The sequence below is a fragment of the Podarcis cretensis genome (genome assembly GCF_951804945.1).
Source record: "Podarcis cretensis genome assembly, chromosome: 3".
NCBI classification, from domain to species: Eukaryota; Metazoa; Chordata; class Lepidosauria; order Squamata; family Lacertidae; genus Podarcis; species Podarcis cretensis.
Genome location: NC_137172.1, coordinates 102,449,160 through 102,473,047, shown reverse-complemented (window position 1 = coordinate 102,473,047; position 23,888 = coordinate 102,449,160). Strand labels below are relative to the sequence as shown.

The 23,888-nt window shown below is 40.8% G+C and overlaps 1 protein-coding gene across 2 annotated transcripts in view; it reads left to right on the top strand.

Moving 5' to 3' along the window:
• The window catches only part of CSMD1 (CUB and Sushi multiple domains 1), a 991,444-nt gene that overhangs the window by 603,982 nt on the left and 363,574 nt on the right, over positions 1 to 23,888 (top strand). For both annotated transcript variants that reach the window (XM_079969603.1, XM_079969602.1), the window contains exon 6: positions 22,118 to 22,230. In XM_079969603.1, the coding sequence (XP_079825729.1) occupies positions 22,118 to 22,230 (113 nt within the window). The remainder of the gene's footprint in view (positions 1 to 22,117; positions 22,231 to 23,888) is intronic.

Sequence of the window (23,888 nt, the reverse complement as noted above, 5' to 3'; positions counted from 1 at the left end):
CAAACTCAGGTGTTAGATCTTTTCATTAAATCAAGGCTTCCTTGGTTCCAATAAAGCTTTCAGCTAAGGAGCCATCTAGTCTAGAGTTTAAAGATACACAACTTCTTTCCCAGGGTCCTTGTGGCTGATGAAACTCCCACAAGGCTTCACTCCTCTTACTTGACCAAAGAATAATTTTCTAAATAAGACTAACTTTACTACATATGGAAACCCATATTGGCAGTGTCGTTTTTGAAATATGGCAACCCTAGCAAAGAAAGAAAGGAGTGGGGAGGCCAAGTGGAAAAGAGTCATAAAAGTCACTCCTTTCTTTCAACTATCTTAGCCATGGTTGGCCCACCCACGAGGCAAGGTGAAGTGACCTCCTCAGGTGGCAGGATCTACAGGGGCATCAGTTCTTGCCTCCAATGAATGCATCGCCTGCTGCTGCAGTGACTGCGACAGCTGCAGCACATTTCTTGGAGGCCGGATCTGCTCCCTCCTCAGCAATCCCCACGTGCCACCTCTATAGTAGCCTCTCTGCCCTGGCAGGGACACACCATTTTGTGGTTTGCCTCAGGTGCCAAAATGTATTGGGCTGGTCCTGATATTAGCAGAGAAGCTAGTTTGGGTAGGGACATAGCATAGAGAACTTAATGTGCAATATTGTCCAGTGGTAATATTGTAAAGCCTTGCTACGGAAGGGATTGCATGATGGGAAGAGGACTAATTTTGGTCTGAGTGCTGGGCTCACCAGGAGCCTTGAAAGATAAGAAACATCCAGCTATTCAAGGGACCTGGGGAGGTAGGTTTAGAGAAGTTCACAGCGCTTTAACCGAACTAATTTTATGTGTGGTCATCGCCTTCTTATTCAGATCTAATGCTAAAAACTAGCAAAAAAGTTAATTTTACTACTCCTTTTTAAATAGATAAATAAAGATAAAGTCGAGTAAGATATATAGAGTGACTGCTTGAAACCAAGATTAGACTTGAGACACCCTCCTTGAAATCACATCTTTTGGAGCAATTGTGGCTTGTTTGTTGTTCAGGGATGCAAAAGAGGCTGTTGTTCAGGGATGCTTCCTAAAGACCTTACCACCACCTTTAGGAAAAATGAACTTCCTCATCCTAGTGAACAGTGGTGCCATTATAAAGACAAATCTGATTAGATGTGTGATAGAGATGGGAGAGGGATTTATTCAGTCTTTTGCAGTAGACCAATTTGACCCAGTGCTCTCAGACTTGCTTGCAGATTGGAACACAACAACCCCGGTTGGATTATGCATGCCTCTGGATTTTTGTGATGCAGTTTTGGTATATAAAAAGAGCCTCAGTGAAACAGACACAGGATAGATCTAGACTACTCAACTTATCCCTACTGCATCGTGAGTTCACTGCTAATAGGACAAAGAATAGCTTGTGCTAGCAGACTGAAAAGTTTGAATGTGGTCTGGTTTATCATGAGGGGTTCTGCTGGAATGAGTTAATGTTGCTTTCATGTGTTCTCACCTCCATCCCATTCACAATCTTAAGAATTGCCGAAAAGGAATAGTACATTTTGCTGGGATGAAAATATCTACAAAATGCACCATCCTGCATTTTGCCACAGGCCTAAAAAAAAAGGCATTGCTGAACTCTGGATGTCATACCAGTGCAGGTAAAAGGTAAAGGAAGAGTGCAGTACAGTATAGTCAGGGCACCTATTTCCCAGGCTAGCGATATCACTGGCACAATTACACCAGTAAACTCCACATGAGTTCTGGCATAGTATTGGTGCAAGGGGTCTTCCTGTATTAGAGCAATGGGAGAAACAGAGGCTGCGTATGTCTGTCTGTGCGTGAAGAGAGAGTTCAGGAACTGTGCCAAAAGGCAAGGACCTTTCTGTTTTTGTAAGTATACACATATGCTAACACTCTCATAAGACACTATTGTGCTGCATTTGGCAGAAAATATCCTTGAGTAATGACTTCTGTTCAGAAAAATATAAGCTTAAAAAGTAAGAGAAATCAAAGAGACAGAAAAAAAAATCGTGATTCTGTCATTTAACTAACCAAAATGCTTAGCTTTTAGTTGTGAATGTCAGTTAACCAAAATGATAAAATGTTTTTTGATGAGTGAATGAAACAGTACATCTGCGGGGGGGGGGGGGGGTCGGAAATCAACTTTGTATTCTTCTCCCTCTTTTGCTACATTTACCACTCTTAAGGCAGACAAGAAATGCCTGGGGTGATTTACCAATGCAGCTCTATTTCTCGTTTTTTTTAATTAAATCAATGAACGCTATTTAAGAAACTTGTTCAAGCACCTCCGTCATGTTGGATGATTCCTTCCTTTAAATGTTGACATTTTCCCTTCTTGCCAAGGGACATCAAAAAAAGGATGTTGTGTGCAACAATAATTCTAAAACGATGTAAACCAGAAAAAAAGAATTCAGTACCATATTTTGCAAGGTTTCTTTAATAGGTGTACATTTAAATTAATTGTGGGACCCAAGACATTTGCTGCTTTAACATTGTACCATTTATTGTTTCATATTTGTTTTCCTCTATTTTGTTTTCATATACAATATTCTAGGGACTACTATTATTTCAGGTTCATAATTAAATATTTATCTCTTCCACTATATGCAAACACTAAACGGGGAACTGGCACAGATTTTGAAGATAGGCATACATAGGTAAAATGGCTTTGTAGGCACAGCATTAAGTGTGGTGCAAGAGTGATAGGCAATGTGTAGACTATAATGGGATAGAACTTCACATTTTGGTGTGGGATTGAAAAGGATCCTTTTAGTAAGCAGCCCAACTGCTGGTCAATGTTTCCCTCCCACTCCAGGTGCTGGTGGCCCCTTGATGAGGTTGCCTGACTGCCAGGCTCACTGCAGCATGAACCAAAAATATGGGTCCAGTGGCTGTGCCAGCCTGGCCTGTGTGGAGCTTGTCTGAGACCTGGAGCGGGAGTCCTGTCTATGAAACACACCACTGTGCTGCCACTGCCTAATCTCATCTGATGCTACATGGTAGTACGCAGTAACAAAGAACCAGGTTTTACTATTGAAGCTTGGAATACATTTTGCCCGTGGTCAGCTGGGTGGCATGGTGCATTCTTGGTGTGACAGCCTAAGTCTGACAGGCTCCTGGAGCCCTCCACCCCCCAGCCAGCTTTGCCGTCCAAAGACCAGGTCAAGTGTACCTTTCTTTCCCCTGCATGGGCCTGGTGCAACCCTGCTGAGCAGGGTTGAGACCTTCCAGCCACACTTCAAGACCCCTTGAGATCTCCCAATTGGGAGCAGGATGGCCATCCTCTGCTCATCCTCACTACAGATCTGTTCAGATGCCTGCCACATATGCACCAATAAGTTGTGACAACATTGAAGTTACGTAATAAATCCAGGGAACAAACAAAAGTTTCTACAAGGAAGGCAACCTCCTGCCCTCGCATTACCTAGCTCAATTGGCACAAAGGGATGGGGGAAAGTCTTGATTTTCATTTGTTTATCATTTTATAATCTTTAGTTCAGTTCTTCACTTTTCCACATCAATTTGTGATTATTATTATTCATTATTGTCAGGGAACTGCCATCAGAGCAGGTGGTGGAAGGGCTCAAGGAGGTTAGGAGAGACTTAACAGCAGAGGAAGGAACCAGCAGGGGGAGAGAAGGAGCTCCGAGGGAAAGGGAGTCGGAAAAAGGGCTCTGGGACACTTCCAGCGAAAACAGTGAGGAGGTTTCAGGACCTCCTATAGGGACACCCACACCTCGCCGGAAACTGTCACGCCGAGAGTCCAGAAGACGCGTTTCCGTTAAGGAGCTTTTATGTTGGAAGAGATTCCGCAAACGCCCACTGTCGGATTCTGCCAGCGACTGAGGGAGCCATGCTTAAGGGCTCCGCTAAAGACAGAGTTTTGCTAAGCTGAGCAAACCCTGAGGGACTAAGCTTTTACGCACAAGCAGCTCATCATCACATCACAATTATATATTTTTAAACCTTAACGGAAATTGATTGACATTTGGGTGTAATTTTTTTCTCCTAATATACTCATGATTGTATGCAATATTCACAATTGCTTGCCCCACCCCTGATTCTAAACTTCCGCTGCCTTGCTTCTATACTCATTCCTCAGGGTGTAAATACTCAATGTCTTCATGTTCACTCAGCACAATCAGTGAAAGAGGGAAGATGCGACGTTTAAAAAACCCCAGCTTTTTGAATTACCGTATTTTCATTTCCCTTGAACACGGTTCACTGGAACTCAAATGTGTTGAGGCTTTTTATAAAGGAATATTTTGATTAAGTATGCTGCTAAAGAATAAAATACCTTACTGCATTGTAATATTTGTTTATTGTTGTTCTCTTGTTGTGGTGTTTTCCATGGACAGTGTTTTTACACAGACACACACACACACACACACACACACACACACACACACTTTTTTGTTGCTCCCCTCCCCCCAAGACAAATGGCCCTAAAATCACACTAGTCTGGCCATTTTGTAGAAATTCCTTAATAAAACCAACGTCTAAAATTCCCTAACTGCAACACTTATTTCAGTAGTTTAATTTGCTCTAATACATGAAACACACTGATTGTCTGGCTAGTCCTTTCTGCAGAGCTTAATGCTGCCAATCTGTGGTTGTGGTGTGGAGGAGACTTTGCCATGCAACTGGGGCAATACACATTCTTGCATTTTACAACTATTTATTGCATTGAGCTTCCATTAAGGAGACGTGTTTCCAGAGACTTCCATTTAAGTGTAGTGTCAGAATTATCCCTCCTCAGTCACTTAAATAAGCCAAATTAATTCACCAGATCTTGATGGGCTCTGAGAGATATGTGCTATGCATTCACTACATGTGATTTTTTCTCCTCAGTATTGAAAGTAGTATCATACTTTCACTGGAGCCTCATGAGCTTTAGGCTGGAATTATATGTAGCAGTAAGTGTATGCGGCAGTGTGTCTAATTTTAGAAGCCCCAAAGCTAATTTTTCATTCATTTCATCATATGCCTTGCCTTATAATGAATGCACTGCAAAGAAATTCATAATGGGGAAAGGACTATAAAAATGTAAAAATCTAATTGTCATAATAAAAACCATGGTTTTTAAATTAAGATTTTCATAAAATAGGATTGTAAAAGCCTCCCCCCCCCCTATATTGTGAGAAAAGCAAAAAGGCTGCAATGTGTTTTTTACCAGATTGTGCAAACTAATTACCCAAATGTTTATCAGCATCATCTAGGAGCCAGTAGAGATATCAGATCGGGTTTTTGTTTCCTTTTAACACAAGTGACTGGGATTTTTTTATTGTTATTCCGGCATATTAAAAATAAGTCAAAGTTTTAATCTTCATCTAAATTCTGCAGCATTCTTGATGCTTCTTGCACACTCTGCAAATCTTCAGATATCCAATAACTACAGCAATTATTGAGGAAATTGTTCTGTGGCAAAACACTAGGGCAAGTTGATTGAATTACTTTCTTCTAGATTGATCTGTCCATAAGAATGTCACTGGAAGAGATTAAATCTGTTTTATGTGAGAAGCACCTGTACATACATCACCATTCTGTGTTCCTTTTGTTGTCATCTGAAATGGTTGGTTGGTAATAGGTAAGGTGATTCATCATTATCTCCAGCACCTGGGAAATGGTCCAGGTTGACTTCAATTGAAGTGACCTATTAAAGGCACTTTAGGATTTGTGAACTTGATAACAGCATTTTGTGAAAGTCTTTTTTTTTCTTTGTTACCAGCACCACAGAACCATTCAATATTATCCTGCCTTCCCCTAAAGATTAATAGTGGCATCACATTTTAATGTTTAATCTATTGAAGGCAAAAACTTCCACTGTCATTAGCAATAGACATGATCTAATAGACATAGTCTGTTAAAACAGTCTCTTCCAGCATTGCTATTCAGTGGTGTATCGATGTAGACATTTGTATAATAAATACAGATATATACTGTGCTAATCTCCCAAATGTCACCAGCTTATCAAAACACTCATTTTTCCTTGATTTTTTTAAAAGCTACTTTGTATAAAGTAGTTGCTTTGAATTTAAGTTTAATCAAAGTGTGGCAATTTAGTAGTAGGTGGGTCTTCCTTGAAGTAATTTCATTTGTCTTGGCTAAATTCTTTTAATTTACCTCAAAATCGGTGAAATTTTTCTTGTAATTTCCTTTCAATCCAGTTCAGTAGCTTTTCTAATAAGTACTGCAGTTGCCCCTGACGGTTTTTAAAGGAATAACTCAGAATAATATGATTGAAGGTGTATTCATGAGCTTTTATAGTAGAGTGTTTGATTCTAGAAAATCGGCTTAGCCAAAGGTTGTAACCTTTAAAAGTATTTCCAGTTACATTCTGAATTGTGATGTTATACTGTAATGCAGAATTTCTACAAGTGTTTTATTTATATTTAGCCTGTATTTATTTGGATAAATGTTACGATAGAATACAAAAGAATATTGTGTGTGTGAGAGATATATTTTCAACATTTTAAACTTTGCCAAAGGGTATGTTAATATCTGATGAAGAAGAGGGTAGGCAGGTCTGAAAGCATATTAATATAGGTTTGGAACCAGAGTGTCCTTTCCACAAACAGATCCTTCTATTCATAGATGGGACTGTGTTATAGCAGAAGCTCCTCATTGGATGAAAGTCATAGGTGATTTTCATGGAAACTTCCTTCCCCCTCTCCACTGCATGGTCTCTCATTCTGTTTCAAAGGGTTTTCCCCATCCACCAGAGCAAGTTTTCAGATGGTTTCAAGAGGAAGGAGGAATCAGTTGAAACCGTCTCCCTGCTTCTCTAGCCAGAGAACAACTCCACTAGGCACAAGTCTGAATCCAACCCATAATATCTGAAAATACGTATCTAAACCATCTAAGCTTTCTTCTTATTTTTTTCCCCTGACAAGTAATTATGAATACCTTTGGGTTTCTCAATTACTGAAAAAGGTAGCATAAAAAGAAGCACTGTTGGCCTCTTAATAGTATAACATCAAAATAACAGATGTTTTGAGCAGGTGTTAAATTTTATGTCAGACATAAAGATTTTGTGAAACTCACGCATGTAGTTTAATTATCTATTTTCATCCTCCTAATCAGTATTTTTCTCTACTCGTCTTTTCCCCACAAATCCTTCTATTCCAAGGGGCAACAGTGCAGAAAAACCTACAGCTGTGCTGTTTCTTCTTCTTCTTCTTTAATATAATAAATGCATTTTTCAGACAAAGAGGAAGATAAAAAACCTCATCCTGGCAGCACAGATGTGGGGGTCCACGTCTTCAATGTTCATTTCACACCATATTACTGTATAAGTAGTACATGCTTATATGGAAGGAGTTGCAGTAGTCTCATGTTAAAAGAAAATAGTGGAAAAATCATGTATACAGAAAAGTTGGCTTTGCCCCAAACAAAATATATGAATATTTGGCTTCACACCAAACAAAAGAAATAGAGATGAGTGATAGCAATCTGAATAATTCAAAAGTGGACAGCACATTTGTGGAAAGCTGATTATCTCAAAAGATGGTGGTAATGAAAACATCAGGAAAGAGAGTTCTTTACTGCTCTTCCTTGGCAAATGACAAAAATCTGGATTAGGAATTAGCAGTAAATTAGAATTGCCAAAGCAGAAAAAGCAGCAGCCTTTAGCAAAAAGAACAGATGGTGTTGTATAGACAAGTAAGAGAAATTTGCTTGGATCCTGCAAAATGCTTTTTAAAAGGTCTGACAAAAGCAGGGATGGCAACAGGAAATTCTGGGCCCAGTACACTGCATGTTCATTGGGCCCTCAAACCCACTTGTAAAACAACACAGATTTGCAGAAAAGTTGCATATGCCTTGTGTCGTATGAAAATCTCTGCTCTCATTTGCAGGTGAAGTGGGGAGGGTCCAGGCATAAATCACTGGCCACACAAGTAATAAAACATTTGACAGACAGCGGACGTTTCCCCCCATAATTGAATTTTCATACTGGAAATTGAATTTCCACCTGCCACACAGCTGTTAAAAGAAGCAACAATTCTGCTTTGCCCCAGTGACTACCCTGAACCAAAGCTTAGGCTGCAATCTTTTATTAACTTACCTGGCAGTAAGCCATTTTAAACATAAAGTCTTACTTCTGAGTAGTATGTGTATCATTGTACTATTAAGTTAACTATACAGTGAATTTTTCTTGACAGCCTCTTCTTTAGTTCCTGCACAGCAGGAGACATTAAAACTTTTTTGTGCAGATTTTGCATTTTCCATAGTGATAGATTTCTTTAACATCTACTCACACTTATTGGGTAGTAGTATTTGCACAAAATAACTTAAAAGGAGTACCAAATCTCATATGAACCCACCACTAGAGACATGCGTTCTGGTTGCTAGGAAAAATGCGAGGGGAAACTTTGGATATTTCAAGGATTAAAAAAGACACAGAAGCAGGAAAAGTGTACTATGGGGGCAGGGGAAACAGCACCTCTTTAGGGATTCCTATTGCCTACTGTCCAAATAACTCACTTATCAGTCAGCGTTCCAACTTCATTGGCTAAAAGCACTGAAAGGCAGGAGCAGCCAGAGTGGCTTATCTCACAGAAAATGCCTGGTAAATCAATTCCATCTGCAGCTATTTCTTGGTGTCTTTGGATCCTCCTTCAGCATCCCCCTGATTTCTCCAAAATTCTTCTCTTCATGGAAGATACGGTACCTCTGCCTGATTTAGAGTGATCCCCCCCCCATGCCACAACCCATCTTGTTCAGGAAGATTGAAGAAAGTGACAGGAGTGGGACTAGGACTTGGGCCCAATCTACAAGACTATTTGGAGTTTGTGTGTGTTACTCTCTAGCTATGTGTGTTGTACAGTAAGCTGCAAGCAGGTTGTCTGAACTGCTTCATTTTAACATGGACAGACCCTGTTTTATCCCCTACCTAGGGAAGGTGCTGGAGGAGGTGTTGGCTATACAACTCCAGGTGCTTTCAGAGGAAATGTATTACCTGGACCCATTCCAATTTGGACCGAAGCCTGATTTTGGGACAAATTAGTCTTGGCTGCCTTGATGGATGGCCTTTATGGTGGATGCCCCAATGACCCCTTTGATCTCTCAGACGATTCAATGCCCTCAACCGTGGAATCCCACTGGATTGGCTTTGGGTCTCAGTAGTAGAAGGCACTGTGTTGAAGTGGTCATTCTCCTACCCACAGGGTCATTTCAATAGCTTAGTGGTATTAGTCACATCTCTCCCCTCTGAGATATGGGTTGGTGCTGAGTTCCATGAATTTTCAGTGGCTTCCGAAAACACACTTGTTTGCTCAGGCATTTGCTTGGGATTAATGCTGGAGTCTGCTATGACTGACCACTTTACTGTTTGTTCAGTCTGTGAATGATATATTTTAATCATTGCAATTTCAAATTGGTATGTGTCCCACTCTGGGATGGTTTGTAACAGTGAAAAGCTGTAAAAATGAAAATATAACAAGCATAAATTTCCCCCCTCATCCTTCTGTTATGGCCAGGGCTTTTTTTCAGCCGGAACTTACTGGAATTCAGTTCCAGCAGCTCTCAGGTGGCCGCCATTGGCATTCTAAGTGAACGAGGGAGGTGTTCATGGGGAGTTCCAGCACCTCTTTTTCTAAAAAAAAAATATGTATATCACTGGTTACAACAGTGTTTTAACAAGCATACTGCAAGCCAGGCAGCCTAGGTGGGACAGGAGAGAACAGCATGCAGGAGGGAAATTACAGCTGGCCATACTTATTGCCACACACAGTGATTAATTGAACAACTGGCTCAAATTAATCTCTCTTGACTCTGAGAAGTGACGTAGTGGAGGGTGGAATATGCCACTGATCACATGTTTAAGAAGATGTTTTATGCCCCCAGGCAAGGATCAATGGCATATTAAAAAGGAAAGGTTTGAGCTGAGGACTTCCATAAATATATAAATCCATTGCTTTAATATATTAATTAATCAAATCAACTGCTTTCTCAACCTTTGCTCTCCTAAGTTACCAATATCTCTATTGAAGCTCCTGTTCCATTGCTGAAACATCTCCAGACACCAGAAACTCAGTATTCTTGGAGGGGCCTAAGTTGATCAGTGCATAGTAGTAGTATTATAGGATTTGCTATCAACAGGAAAGTGATTGTGCCAAATGACCTCTACTGGTCGCACCACCACAACAGCAACATTATCTGTTTAATTTATGAAATACATAATGATACTAGGTCACTAGCCCCCCAAAAAATCTGAATTAATGCATCTCTAGCTCTATCCCTCTTCCCCCCAATTGCTGGTAATAGAGCTGGGTTTTTTTCCACCTTCTTTACAGTAAAGCCATTAAAGTTGTGAGCTTTACTTCATGGGCATTAGCTTGAAGAATGATTGTAGGTTGCCTGTGAAAGAAATAGAATGCTAGCATGAGATTAAAGCACACCCAGTAAAGAGAAGTCTGTGCCCAAAGTTGCTGTCGTGACTACTGCTGTGTTAAGAACCAACAAAACAGTGAGGTCCAGAATCTATTATCTGAAGTATGGTATCCTGGAAAATGGCCTTATGTAATCTGTTCCCTTGTTCTTCGTGCTATTGTGTGGATTTTCCCTTCAGATTTAAGATTGGTTTTTCCCTGGACATTTTTAGACAGATGATATATCAATTGATGAAAAAGGTGAAACTTCAGCAGTCTTCTCTAAACTGATGTGGTGAAAACTTTTTTAAAGGCTGCAGTCTTTTGTATGCGTAACTGGGAGCAAGTCCCACTGAACCCGGTAGGATGTACTTCTGTGTAGGCATGCCCAGAATTGCATTACACAGGGGCAGATTTAGGGGAGCGAGACTAGTTCCGTCACACAGGGTGCAGAGCCTCAGGCCCGCCACACCACAACTATGATTTACAATGGAGTGCAAGAAGTGGAGGGGAGCCAAATTTTGGCATCGCATTGGGCGCCGTTGAAATTTGAGATCCTAAGGCTTGCTACTGTCAGCTTCAGGCTTGGGTCTGGATGAGTCCCAATGCCATTGAATAACGGCTGTGAGAGCAGCTTGGGCATTGATGGATCCTGGTTCAGAACGGCCTCCAGGGTGCAGAGCATGGAGCAAACTTGACTTTGCCGTTATGAATTTCTCCCAGTTCTGAGCTTTGGTAAGATAATTATTAATTACATTCTATACATCCACCTAGTCCATAGGTAGCTTTACAGAAACCAATGTCAGATATTAAGGTTACCTAAATAAGGTATTGGGACACAGATGGCGCTGTGGGTTAAAGCCTCAGCGCCTAGGACTTGCCGATTGAAAGGTCGGCGGTTTGAATCCCTGCGGCGGGGTGCGCTCCTGCTGCTCGGTCCCAGCGCCTGCCAACCTAGCAGTTCGAAAGCACCTCCGGGTGCAAGTAGATAAATAGGGACCGCTTACCAGCGGGAAGGTAAACGGCGTTTCCGTGTGTGGCTCTGGCTCGCCAGATGCAGCTTTGTCACGCTGGCCACGTGACCCGGAAGTTTCTCCGGACAGCGCTGGCCCCCGGCCTCTTAAGTGAGATGGGCGCACAACCCCAGAGTCTGTCAAAACTGGCCCGTACGGGCAGGGGTACCTTTACCTTTACCTTTAAATAAGGTATTGGTCGTTGATGTCATTTTATAGTGTGTATAATGTTTTCCCCTTCAGTACTTGTAGAGAATATAGAGTGCTGCAACACTGGTGAACTGCAAGTAAGTCACAAAGCTTTGTGTCTGTAGAAGCTCAGTTGAAATATGTTGAGTCAAACTTTGGTGGATTATGCCAGACATCAATAATGTACTGAATGGAACATATAAGGTTATGTCAAATACCACTGCATATTCTGCTGGCAAATGAGAATTTTAAATATAATCACTGTGACAGCATTGCACCTATTTTTGAACTGACATTTATTCTCCACATGGTTACTAAAACTTTTATATTTTCAAGTCCCCATAATGCTATGTAATTTATGAGTTGTGTCACTAATTTAACATGCTTCTTAGGCTTTTTTATATCAGAAACTTGAATAAAATAGTAAACTTTCCAAGCCAATGATTGACTTGAAGGTACTAACCTTTTTTTTCTTACGGGTGAATTACATTGCAGTTAATATACTACTGCATTGTATATTGCAAGTACTGAAATCTTTTGCTCCAGCTTTGTATTCATTATTTGATACCTTGCTAAAATGGTTGATCTTTGCAGACTCATCAGGAGGAAAAGCTTTTTAATGGCACTCAAGGCAATCTCAAAAATAGAACAAATATCTAAAAAGTATGACATAATCATCACAATTGATTAAGCATGGTGCTTACAGTCTAATGGCAACAGCTAATTGTGTATGGTTTTGAGGATGTTGATACTTTCCTAATATTGCTGCAAGATTTTACTCTGATCTTGTTTCATATATAAGAATATAGATTTGCATTCATAAATGAAATAACTAATAAGGAGACACAGAAGAGAAGATGCTCCTAGTACCTTCATTAGTAGAAGCATGTAATGCGTTTGCAGAAGGGGCTTTTTATAGTGGTACCCTTAATTTGAAATGCTCTCCCCAAGAACATATGACTCTGACATTACAAGCTTTTGGGTAGCATTTTCCCAGGTATCTAGATGTTCGATGGTTTTTGAAATTTTGGCCCAGTTATATGTTGTGTGAATTAGTTTGATTCATGCTTTTGTTTAATACCCTTGAATCTTTGATGAAGAGTGATTAAGAAATATTTAAAATAAAGTAGGATAGTAGATCCAGACACAGGAAATTTTATCACAATGAACATATTGGGGCATATTATTGGTGTACAGGGTATTAAGCTGGCATAATGATGTGTGTCTGTAATCCTGTGCTTGGAAATCCTGTGTGGTGCAAAGGGCTGCATACCAATGTGACAAGAATTGTCACACAACTTCCGCACGATTTCTGTTCTCATCCTGAAGCAAAGTTCTTAACCCGAGGTACTATTTCTGGGTTAGCGGAGTCTGTAACCTGTAGTGTATGTAACCTGAAGTGTATGTAACCCGAGGTACCACTGTACACAGATTTGGGGTGGGTCATTGAGTGAAAACAGGGATTCTGTTGATGTACAGCAGGTGGAACACTACCAGCTGAGACGTGTGTCAGCTAGGATATGAATTACTAAATGTAATAATAATAATAATAATAATAATAATAATAATAATTCCTTCAATATCTTTTGCTTTGTTAAAACGTTTTTGTTATCATCATCAAGGTCTTCGAGTAGAAAAGTTTTTTTGGGGGGGTGGCTTGAATATATTTTCCCTCATTTACACTTGCTTTCTAGTAGAACAAATGAAGATTTAACTGTCTGTGCTCTTCACTAATTTTCCTCCCTGACTGGGGGCACTCCTCCCCCCACTTTGATTTGTAAGAATTGACACACACATCCTTCCCCAAAGGAAGAACTCCATGCAGAGCCAAGACAAGCCACATGCAGCTTAAGAACCTGGAGACTAATATAATTCCTCTAAACAATAAACATTTAATTGATCTGTTATGTCCTCAAGCTTAAAGTTCCACCCGAATTGGCCAATGGAAGCCATACATCAACAAAGCTCTAGACATGTAATGTCCTATTGTACCCAAATGTCAGCTGCAGAGAAGTAATTAACTTTTGAGGAAGCAGTTTTAACCTGGATATTGCAAGTATTGTCTTTATATCGTATAACTTGGATATTAACTCTATTCTTCAAGTATTGTTCAATTTCGTGAATATTTAGCATGCCGCTATACCAGAATCAGTTAAGACTTAGGCTTTTTTTGTACCTAACTTCTTTTGGGTTGTCTGAGAGATACAGTCTTACTTTGTTTTGCGGCTGGGATCCATTCCGAAGCCCCAGCCGCAAGCCGAAAAGAACACAGGGCAAAGCACCGCGTCTGCACACACGCACGGAGCGGTTTGCGCTTCTGCGCATGCGCAAAGTGCAATTTAGTGCTTCTGTGCATGCATGAGCAGCAAACCTGGAAGTAACCTGTTCTGGTACTTCCAGGTTTGCCATGGATGTTCCCTGGAATGGACACTAGACAAGGTGGACGTTTCGGAGGTATTACCGTACATGTACTATGTGTACAGAAACCTTATGTTTCTCTGATTCAGAATAGATGCTTAATGACGAGGCAGAGTCCCAAATGGAAGACATTTTATGGTCCCATCTAGCTCAACTGAAAACTGGATTGTGGCATTCAGTTCAAAAGCCAGCAACAGAAGTCTCGTTTAGTGATAGGATGACCAACTAATTCCATCCCGCTTCAGTCTTGTGAAGACTTCAGCATGGTTCCATTTTGTGCTATTTTGTGCAGGTTATTTTGAATTTTTCGTGGAAAGTTCACATTTAAATTACCGTATTTTTCTGTGTATAAGACAAGAGGTTTTTTAAATTAAGAAATAATGTTTAAAATCGGTGGTTGTCTTGTACACGGATAGTGCAGAGGGGGAACGGGCGATTGGTATCAGCTGCAAGCAGGAGATTTTTCACGGTGATTGGGCGGGTGATTGGTGTTGGGCTGCTGGGGCAAATGGGCGCACAATTTATGGCTGCTGTCAGTGAACGGGCAGACAATTGGTGGCTTTGCTAAAAGCTCAACAACTCTGGGCAATTCCCCCCCCCCAAAAAAAATACTCAACAACTCTGGGCAATCCCCCCCCCAAAAAGTTTCACAACTCTTTCCTTAATTTGTAGTCCCCAAAATAGGGGTTGTCTTATACAGGGGGGCGTGTTATACACGGAAAAATATGGTATATACATTTTGTATGCACTTGTAAAATACACATTTAAACACATAAAATACAGTCTTCAATGCTTTCATCCATAATACAATGCATGTTATGGGAATATTCAATACAAAATACATATTTTGTGCTACCTTTATGTATTGCAAAATTTAGAGAAGTGTATAATCCAGCTGGGAGTTGTGTTCTGATCCACAGTAAATCTTGAGTGTCAGCTTGGGTTGGTCTATTGCAAAAAAGCAAACCAAATAAATCCCCCATCCTGACTCTTGCTTTTGCTCTTCTTTTTAACAGTAACCTTCACATCCAGACTTTTAGATATTTGAGTACCATTCATTCTTCATATAATAAGAAAAATCCTTCTACCACTAATTGTTATATAAGATGTTGTCCTGTCCACTTCTCAGCTTTGTATACATTCCTGCTCAGTCTTGTTGGGTGATAATGACAGTTGCCAGCATATTAGGCTTGACCATCATGACTTCAATATACCGAGTGGCTTCATCCCTGTTTAATACTGTGGAATTTTTCATTAATATATTAAGCAAATGGATGAGGAAGTGTTGCAGTAATATAACTGAGAATTTTTATTTTAGGGAAATGGAAATTTGACATAATAGCAAAATCTGTCTTGACTTAAAACTCAGGGCCTAGTTCACCTGGTAGAGCTCCACACTTGCAACCTAGATTCTTCCATTGGACACTGCCTCATGCTGTAGCAGGCCATTGGCTTATTTAAAGGTAAAGGTAAAGGGACCCCTGACCATTAGGTCCAGTTGTGGCCGACTCTGGGGTTCCGGGGCTCATCTCGCTTTATTGGCTGAGGGAGCCAGTGTACAGCTTCCGGGTCATGTGGCCAGCATGACTAAGTCTCTTCTGGCGAACAAGAACAGCACACGGAAACACTGTTTACCTTCCCGCCGGAGCGGTACCTATTTATCTACTTGCACTTTGACATGCTTTCGAACTGATAGGTTGGCAGGAGCAGGGACTGAGCAACGTGAGCTCATCCCGTCGCGGGGATTCGAACCGCCGACCTTCTGATTGGCAAGTTCCAGGCTCTGTGGTTTAACCCACAGTGCCACTCGTTTCCCTTATTTAGCTCAGCATTATCTACACTGGTTTGCAGTGTCTTTCCAGGGTTTCAGGCAAGGGGCTCCTACCTGGAGATGCCATGGTGTTAACATAGGACCCTTTCCATACAAAGCATGTATTCTTAACACTGAGATATGGCACACCCATTAACAGCAATATCCCAAAGAAAAATCGACCCATATGTTTACAGAACTTCATCAGATATAGCCATTACTATGCAGGCACAGACACCAATCAGGCATGTGATAATGGGGGCCCAGAATGCTGTTAGTTCGCTTAAATTCCATTTGATGCCATACAGATATAAAATTCCTTTGTTTATATGTTCAATAAAACCAATGTCCAATCATGTCCATGTAAGTAAGGGGAAGTGGAGTGCTTTTTCATTTTTGTCAAATGGCATATATGTATTTATGGAAAATTCCAGTTAAATAAGTTGGAAAATTATAAGGTATTTTAATAAATCAGTTGTTTGAGTGGCAAATCTGGCTAAGTTGGCAGATTTTAATAAGATAACGGCAGATTTATCCCTTTGACAGTCTAATGAGAGCTTCAAAGACAGACTCTTCACTTCCTCTGGAAGAGGGAATGACATAGATTTAATAAGGAACACAATTTTACTCCTTGAAGTTTCTGTCTAATGTATACATGTTTGAATAATTCATATACATGTATCTATTTGCAGGTTGAAGTTTAATTTATTACTTAAGTCCTTCACTGGCTGATGGAAATATACTAATTATTAACTTCAGCAGAAACCTCTGGTTTTCAATCTTGGCATAGGGTTTGTGCATAAATGTGGTCTGCTGCTTTTAGAAGTCATGGCAATGACCAGAGGCAAATGTCACATATTCCAGTCCAACAGAGAAAGTCCAGCATGCTAGGAGATGAAAGGGGCAAAAGTTTTTAAAACCCTACCACCACATCACCAGGACATCAGAAAAATAAAATTGCAGGAACTCACTACAACCCACCACAAAATATTTGACATGCAACTTGGTTCTACATATAGCAACACATCTGCCCCAGTGTTCCTCGAGCAGTTCTCCCTGCCCCCTAGATACAAAACCCGTAGAACAGTTAATATCAAACGTGTCTGTGAATTTCAGCACAACCTTCTCAAGCCCTCAATATTGCTAAACCACTGTAAATGGACTGTCAATTAAATTATGAGGTGGGGGTGGGGGGAGGATGAGAGTCAGTGTTTAAGTACTCCCTTACTGTTATTTAAAATGAAACTAAATTTCCAGCTACAGACCAAGCATATTGGAGAAAGATATTCTAGGTGAAAGTTCTTCTTGGTGTACCAGTTTTATATGTGAAGGGAGTAAAATAAAAAATAAAAAATGGAGAAGTATTAAACCCCTCCAATCTATGAACAGACAGATCATATATTTCCTCAGTAACTTAAAAATAGGGATATTTATTGCTGACTCATGAAGAGAATGCTACCAACAGTCCTGGAACAACAGATAATGACCATTCTATCTTCTGCACTGTTTCTAAAACTCCTGTGAGTTCTTAATATCCAACGTGTGTTCTAGTGAGACACAACTATACAGGAAACGCATGAGCAAAACCCAATAGGCACATGCACCAAGCTGTTTGCTTCTTCAGTGTGGCCCACACCTCTTTTTTATGTATATATTTATGTATTTGTATGTGCTTGCTCCTCAGTCAAGGGCTTTCAGAGCAACATACATCAGAAACGAAGTTAGAGTAAAATCAGATAACTTTAAAACGACACAGCAGAGCGGGGGGGGGGGGAGGAGAATTAAAAATTAATTTAAAACGGATCTCAAAGGTCTGCGCTTGATGCCAAAAAGAAAAGAGTGAGAGCACCAGCTGAGCCTCTCTGGAGAGTGACACTGTTCCAGTCAAATACAAGGAGGAGGAGCTGGAAGCATCACCCCAGATGGGAGTAAGCAAGGGAGTGGAAGTAGGAAAAGGATGAGACTAAACATAGGAGTTGAAGGGCACTTGTTGCTTCCTTCTCCAGGGATAAGAGATGTCCTGGCACCCAGTGCCTGTCTTTTCCAGGGAGGAGGATGTAGCTCAGTGGCTTTGCATGCAGAAGGTCTAAGGTTAAATCTCCAGCATCTCCAGACAGGGATGGGACTGGCCCTTGTCCCAAAGCCTGGTGTGCTCATAGCAGTCAGTGTAGACAATACTGAGCTAGGTGGATCAATGGTCCGACTCAGTATAAGGCAGATTGCTGGGAAATGGAGTAGTGAAACTCCCAGGCCAGGAGCAGTCCCTCGTCACCTGGACCTTTTCTTCCACAAAGTTGGTGGTTCCTCCTGAGATCTAGAGGGAACCTGCTGCTGCCGTGGGCTGCTTTGGAAGGAAGAAGAAGGTGTAGATCTAACTAACTTACTTTCCTGTGCTTCTTTCCTTTCCTTTAGTCAATTCAGCCTAGTTTATGTTAATATAATACGTATTACATAGACTTGAGAGAAGTAAGGTCTTGGGTTTATGCTGTACAGTGTAGTTAATTTGTTTTGATTTTTTGTATTTTCCACCTTGTCTACTCCTTTCACAGGTGGAATATAAATTGCATAAATAAATCCTACGACTCTATGAAATACTGCATAATACTCTCCTGCATTATTTTTATGCATTTTCCTCTGACCTGTGTTATTTCTGTCTGCCCTTTACAGATAGATTTCGTATTGGGCATATCATTAAAGGAAAGTAGAGGAAAACATCTGCAGAATAATTCCCTGGTCCTGGGAAAGCAGCCATAAAAGGGATCAGGGCACACAGAAAGTTCTGACAGTTTGAACATATTGTTATGTGTGGCCAGAAATGCCTTTGGGCCCACTAAACATAATTAAGTAATATACTGTAAACACAAAATAACAAAGCATAATGTATAAGAAGTGGGGGCTGGGGTGGAGACATCATAGATGCAGTCATTGTGGCCAATGTGGACACAAAATGGAGGACATTGTGACAATAGGGTTCCATCTTCCAAGCACAGCACTGTTAAGCGTTTTCCTTTGAAAATCCTGTTTTATCTTAGGCTTTGCCATGCAAACAGTCCATGTAGATGATTTATTACATTATTTAATCGTGTCTGGGTTTATGTATTTGTGAATTGGTTTCAGTAAGTCCCAAAGGAGGTCATGACTTCATTATATTAACCACAGTGCCAAGTACATAGTAAGCAAAAGTACCCTAGGTTAAGAAAGAAGGAAGGAAATTTGTACATTTTATACCAGCAGGAGATGAAGAGAAACAGAGACACCGAGAGGTGAATTAGCTTCCACAGCACAGAGTCAAGTCAGATCAGTGTTTTTGCTTGCAGGGTGAATGTTTGATGGACCGAGCCATATTCGACAAAGAGGGAGATGTGTTAATCTTATTTACTCCCTCAAGGACATGCTTTTAATTGAAAGGAAGTAAGCCATGGTTGCAAGGCACACTGTTAGCATTAGCTTGTAATCAAAAGCAAGGCTCAGTAGGGACAAGTGTGACAAAAAAGATGCTAGGTTGGCTGCTTGCTCATGAGTAAGTAACCTGCAGCTGCAGCTGATAAGGGGCTGCAAACCTGCAGGCTCTTCCTGATGGCTTATATGGGTTACAGGCAGCAAAAGAAGGCAGAGGCTGTCTCTTAAAGGAGGATAAAAACTGGTATGAGGTGGTGGGTGGCCTGGTTGGCTAATTTTTCCCAACACCTGATGAGTAGGCTTCTTGGACAGATAGGAAGTAATGAAAAGCTGTCTTAAGCTTGTGGGGGACAGTGTGACCTTTCATACCTTTTAGCTTTGGTGGTGGTTTAATATTTTATTTCCGGTTTTCTGTAGTCAGAGACAATTTGCTACAGGTTTGCCAACTCACTTAATACACCTGAACCCCCAAACATCTCAACACTGGCCCCAGCACATCTGTCTCTCCTGGTTCGGATGGAATGGAGAGATAGATATGGGTGTCATCAGCACACTGATGGCACATTGTTCCTAATCCCCAGATGACTCCTCCCCCCATCCTAAAGGTATCAAATTGGATGAGAGACAAGACAGAATCCTGTTGAACCCCACAACACAATTGCCACTGTGCCAAACAGTGGTTAGCAAATCTGGAGACAGGAGTGGACCCATTGTCACATATTACCCCCAAATGACAGAGTCTCTCCAGGAGGGTATACCATTGTCCACAATATCAAAAGCCACCAAGAGATCATAGACAACCATCAAGGTGGCATTCCACTTCTCATGATAAATGTCATGGGCCAGGAATCAGCTTTGCCTGCTGAACGGCAGCCTGAAGGGGGTGAAGGCAGCGTGACTCCACCTGAAACTGATCAACCTTCACAAAGGAGAAGGCACTGGAGTAGCAGCTGACTTAGTCTTTCCTAAGCAGCAGTCAGATGCTAGAGAAAAATGCCTTTAGTTCCTGGCTCTGCACTGCTGCTTCCTTCTCTCCATCTGGATCCTTAGCTCTGTGACCATCTGGACTTCCTGATCTCTGGACTAGATCCTTGGCTCTGTGATCACCTGGACCCTCTGACCTCTGGACTGTCTTCTGACTTTGTATGTGGATTCTGCTCTCAAAGAGACTCGGACGGGGCTACGGCAATAAAGGCCCATATTTAGGAGGACAGAGGCAACTTCTGGGCTGAAGCAGCCAGAAACTGGATTGAAAAAAGATTTAGATGTTCAGCTTCATCTTGGTGCACCTGCAGCTGCCCAGCTACCACCCTATAGAAAACTACAACTGAGTGGTAGTTATCTAATACCTTTGGGTCCAGGGATATTCTCTTCAGGAGGCTGCTGCTTCCATTGAAGTAGTCAGTTCCACCCCTCCTGCAAAGAATCATTAGCCATTTCCTGGAACCACTCTGTCAAGCCCTCATTGACTAGATCACACAAGCCAAGATGGGCAAGAGTCAGCCAGATCACTGCAGGTGTCTTGTCCACATCCTCAAGTTTGCAACTCAAAACTGATCTCACAAGATGTGGGTAGATGGAGCTCTGGGGATCTTGCCATCATTTGCTTTAACTGTGGCATCAAGTACAGGGAATGTGAGCTATTTTCCCCTCAAGGTAAGCAGAAAAATTGGTGCCAACAGGTGGAGCAATGTTCTTATTAACAGGCTGGACATAACCACCCTATTTAGAACAATTTTCTAAGCTGTAGAATTTATGCCCCCCCCTCAATTTCTCTATGTAATTGTGGAATGTGATTCAGCCATCTCACCCTTTACAAAGGACCACAGCTGTGACCATATAATATTTGATGGTAACATTGTATGTTGGATAATGCATTTTATCCGAAGCTTCTTTTGATGAAAGTGGCTTATTATATGGAGACAGCTGCTCTGGATCCAACCCAAAGTTTTTAATTCAAATTTAAACTTTGTTTTTCCAACTGTATAGGTTCAGCTCCCCCCCCCCCATCATTGGACACACCCATTTCACCAATCACCTTTATACTGCTACAGTTGTTAGAATCATAGAATTATAAAATTGCAGAGTTGGAAGGGACCCGAAGGGTCATCTAGGCAAACCCTCTGCAAATGCAGGAATCGTTTGCCCAATGTGGAGCTGAAACGCATAACCCTGAGATTAAGTGTCTCATGCTCTACGGACTGAGGTGTGATTAGTGCTTCATTATAAGGAATAGAGATGATGCTTCAGGAAGTGAGCATGCTGGTGCAAGGACTATCTGCACACATACTCTGGGGATATATGGAATTGAGGTACAAAGATTATTGTGTTGGACACTCAACAATAAGAGCAGGAGTGTGTTCCTCTTGGAAAAGAAGTCACTCAGTATCCCTTAATTTTCAAGTTTGACCTGTTTTCCTAGGCATTCTCCATATGAATGTTTGACCCATAAAGATAACTGTTGCATAACACAATGTGCTTATTGATGGGTGTGAGGGTGGTTGAATGACTTACGTACAGTCAACTTGATGTAATCATTCTGATTGCTTTACTACTACAGTAAAAATGTTTGAAAATTATATGTAACCAATTTTGAATTGTAAGGCCATGTCTCAGATGAAAACCTGTTGTTTTGAGAGGTATTGGAAAGCTCAGATTGCCCATACATCAACTCTGCTTCTGTATGGCATGAAATGTATATGTGGCTTCTGTGTAAAACATTTCATAAAAAAGAAAAAGCTAAGCAGTGTCAGCATAGTCCATTATGATAGAGATTAAGTATAATATGTCCAGACTGCTGTATTTAATTGTATATCTTTATTAATACTACGTATGCATTATCTTCACATGCACGCAGTAATGAGCCTAATGAGTTTTTGCTTCACTTTTCAATGCCACATTTTTTTTTTCTCTCCCTAGGTTGACAGGCATGAATCTTCCCTCTCCTGTTATCAGCAGCAAAAACTGGTTACGGCTCCATTTCACTTCTGACAGTAATCACAGGCGGAAAGGATTTAATGCCCAGTTTCAAGGTAAGAATTACATAGGGAACTGTCAGTAGAAATCTATTCCATGCCCCCCCCCAAAAAAAAATCTAAAAGAAGTCATGGTAGTGAAAATGTTTTATTTAGACACTGTACATTTGGGGGATAAACAGCCAAGAGCCAAGTCCTTTCCAGTTTGGAATCACAGTCCTTGCCACTCAAAAATATTGGTCTCAGTTGAAATCTGTTTAATAGCCCCATGATTGCTGCTGTATTTCTTTTGAAGTTAGTTACCATGACATATACGGTTATATGCCCCTCCTGGACTGCTGCCTTGCCCACACAGTTAACCCTTTTGTTTTAGACCGGACATTTTATTATTATTATTTAAGATGTCTACTATGTGGGTTTCTTTAAACCCATTTTAAATTCCCCTCCCTGTTACACCTTTAATTGTCTTGGGTTCTTTGACATTGTTTATTTTTTAAAAAATAATATTTATTAAGTTTTGACAAAAAGAAAAGAGTTACAGTGGACAGTAAACAAAAAACACACACAGAAAAATCCAAAAATCAAAATTTCACATAAAAATAAAAAAGTAAAAAATAAAAATCCCTCTTTCTGATATCTTATTGCTCATTTACTTATTTTCATGACTTCCTCGCACCTTCCTTTTTTGTATTCCATTTAAAAATTTATTCAGCAAATTCATACTATCTTAAATTACCCTTAATTATTTTCTTTGACATTGTTTAAATAGCAACTTCAAATGCTGACAGCTATAATAATGGTGTTGCAAACACTGGGCAGTGTCCAGTGAAATTTTTATTAGAGTGCAAGGATTTCTGCTCCCACAATGGAGCTCCTTCCATGTGGCCCTGCGTCCTCCCCAAATCTGCTCCAGAGGGTTCTGAGAACCCCCAAAACAGATTCATGAGGCACACAGGGAGAAGTGAGGGACGGGGAGTTCCATTGCCCAGCCAAAAGTCCTTCTGTTAGCAGAAGCACTTTGTTGAATACCACCCACTGAATTAGTGGTGCTCTTCAAGGTCAAAGGTGTTATCCAGGGCTTGGCAGACTGTCTTTTCCTACTTAGGACTATGAGCCCTAGAATTCCAGTTGGAAACTGATGGTACATGTGAGGGCTTTCTTGACAAAAGTCTCTCTCTCTCTCTCTCTCTCTCTCTCTCTCTCTCACACACACACACACACACACACACACACAATTTCTCAGCTGAGATTTAGGATCACGGTACAAGTTCCCAGCAGAAAAGGATGCTCTGCTAGAGCGTGGGGAGTACCCGATTTCCCTGCTATGTTCAGATTGAATAATTGCAATAAACATGAGCCTCTGTTGCAAGGGCTTTGATCATTTAAGGGGTGAGCAGTTGGATGCTTGTGCGTCAATTTGCTATAGCATGAACTTGAGCACATGGATTAAGGCTATTGGAAAAGATGCGTAGCCTTTTGTGCAGCATTCACACTACAGGAGGAATGATCATGCCATGTCACGTTCTGATAGCTGAAGCTTTTCAAATTTTGTAATTTAAAAACTTGGGGGTGGGGGAGTTCAATGCTTCTCTTTATGCTATACATTTTAATTAATTCAATATTATGGTGACTTAAACAGAATCTAAATTCTTAAATAAATCTGTCTCCACTGAAACACAAAATAAAGGATAAACTTTGATTTAACAAAAGTAATT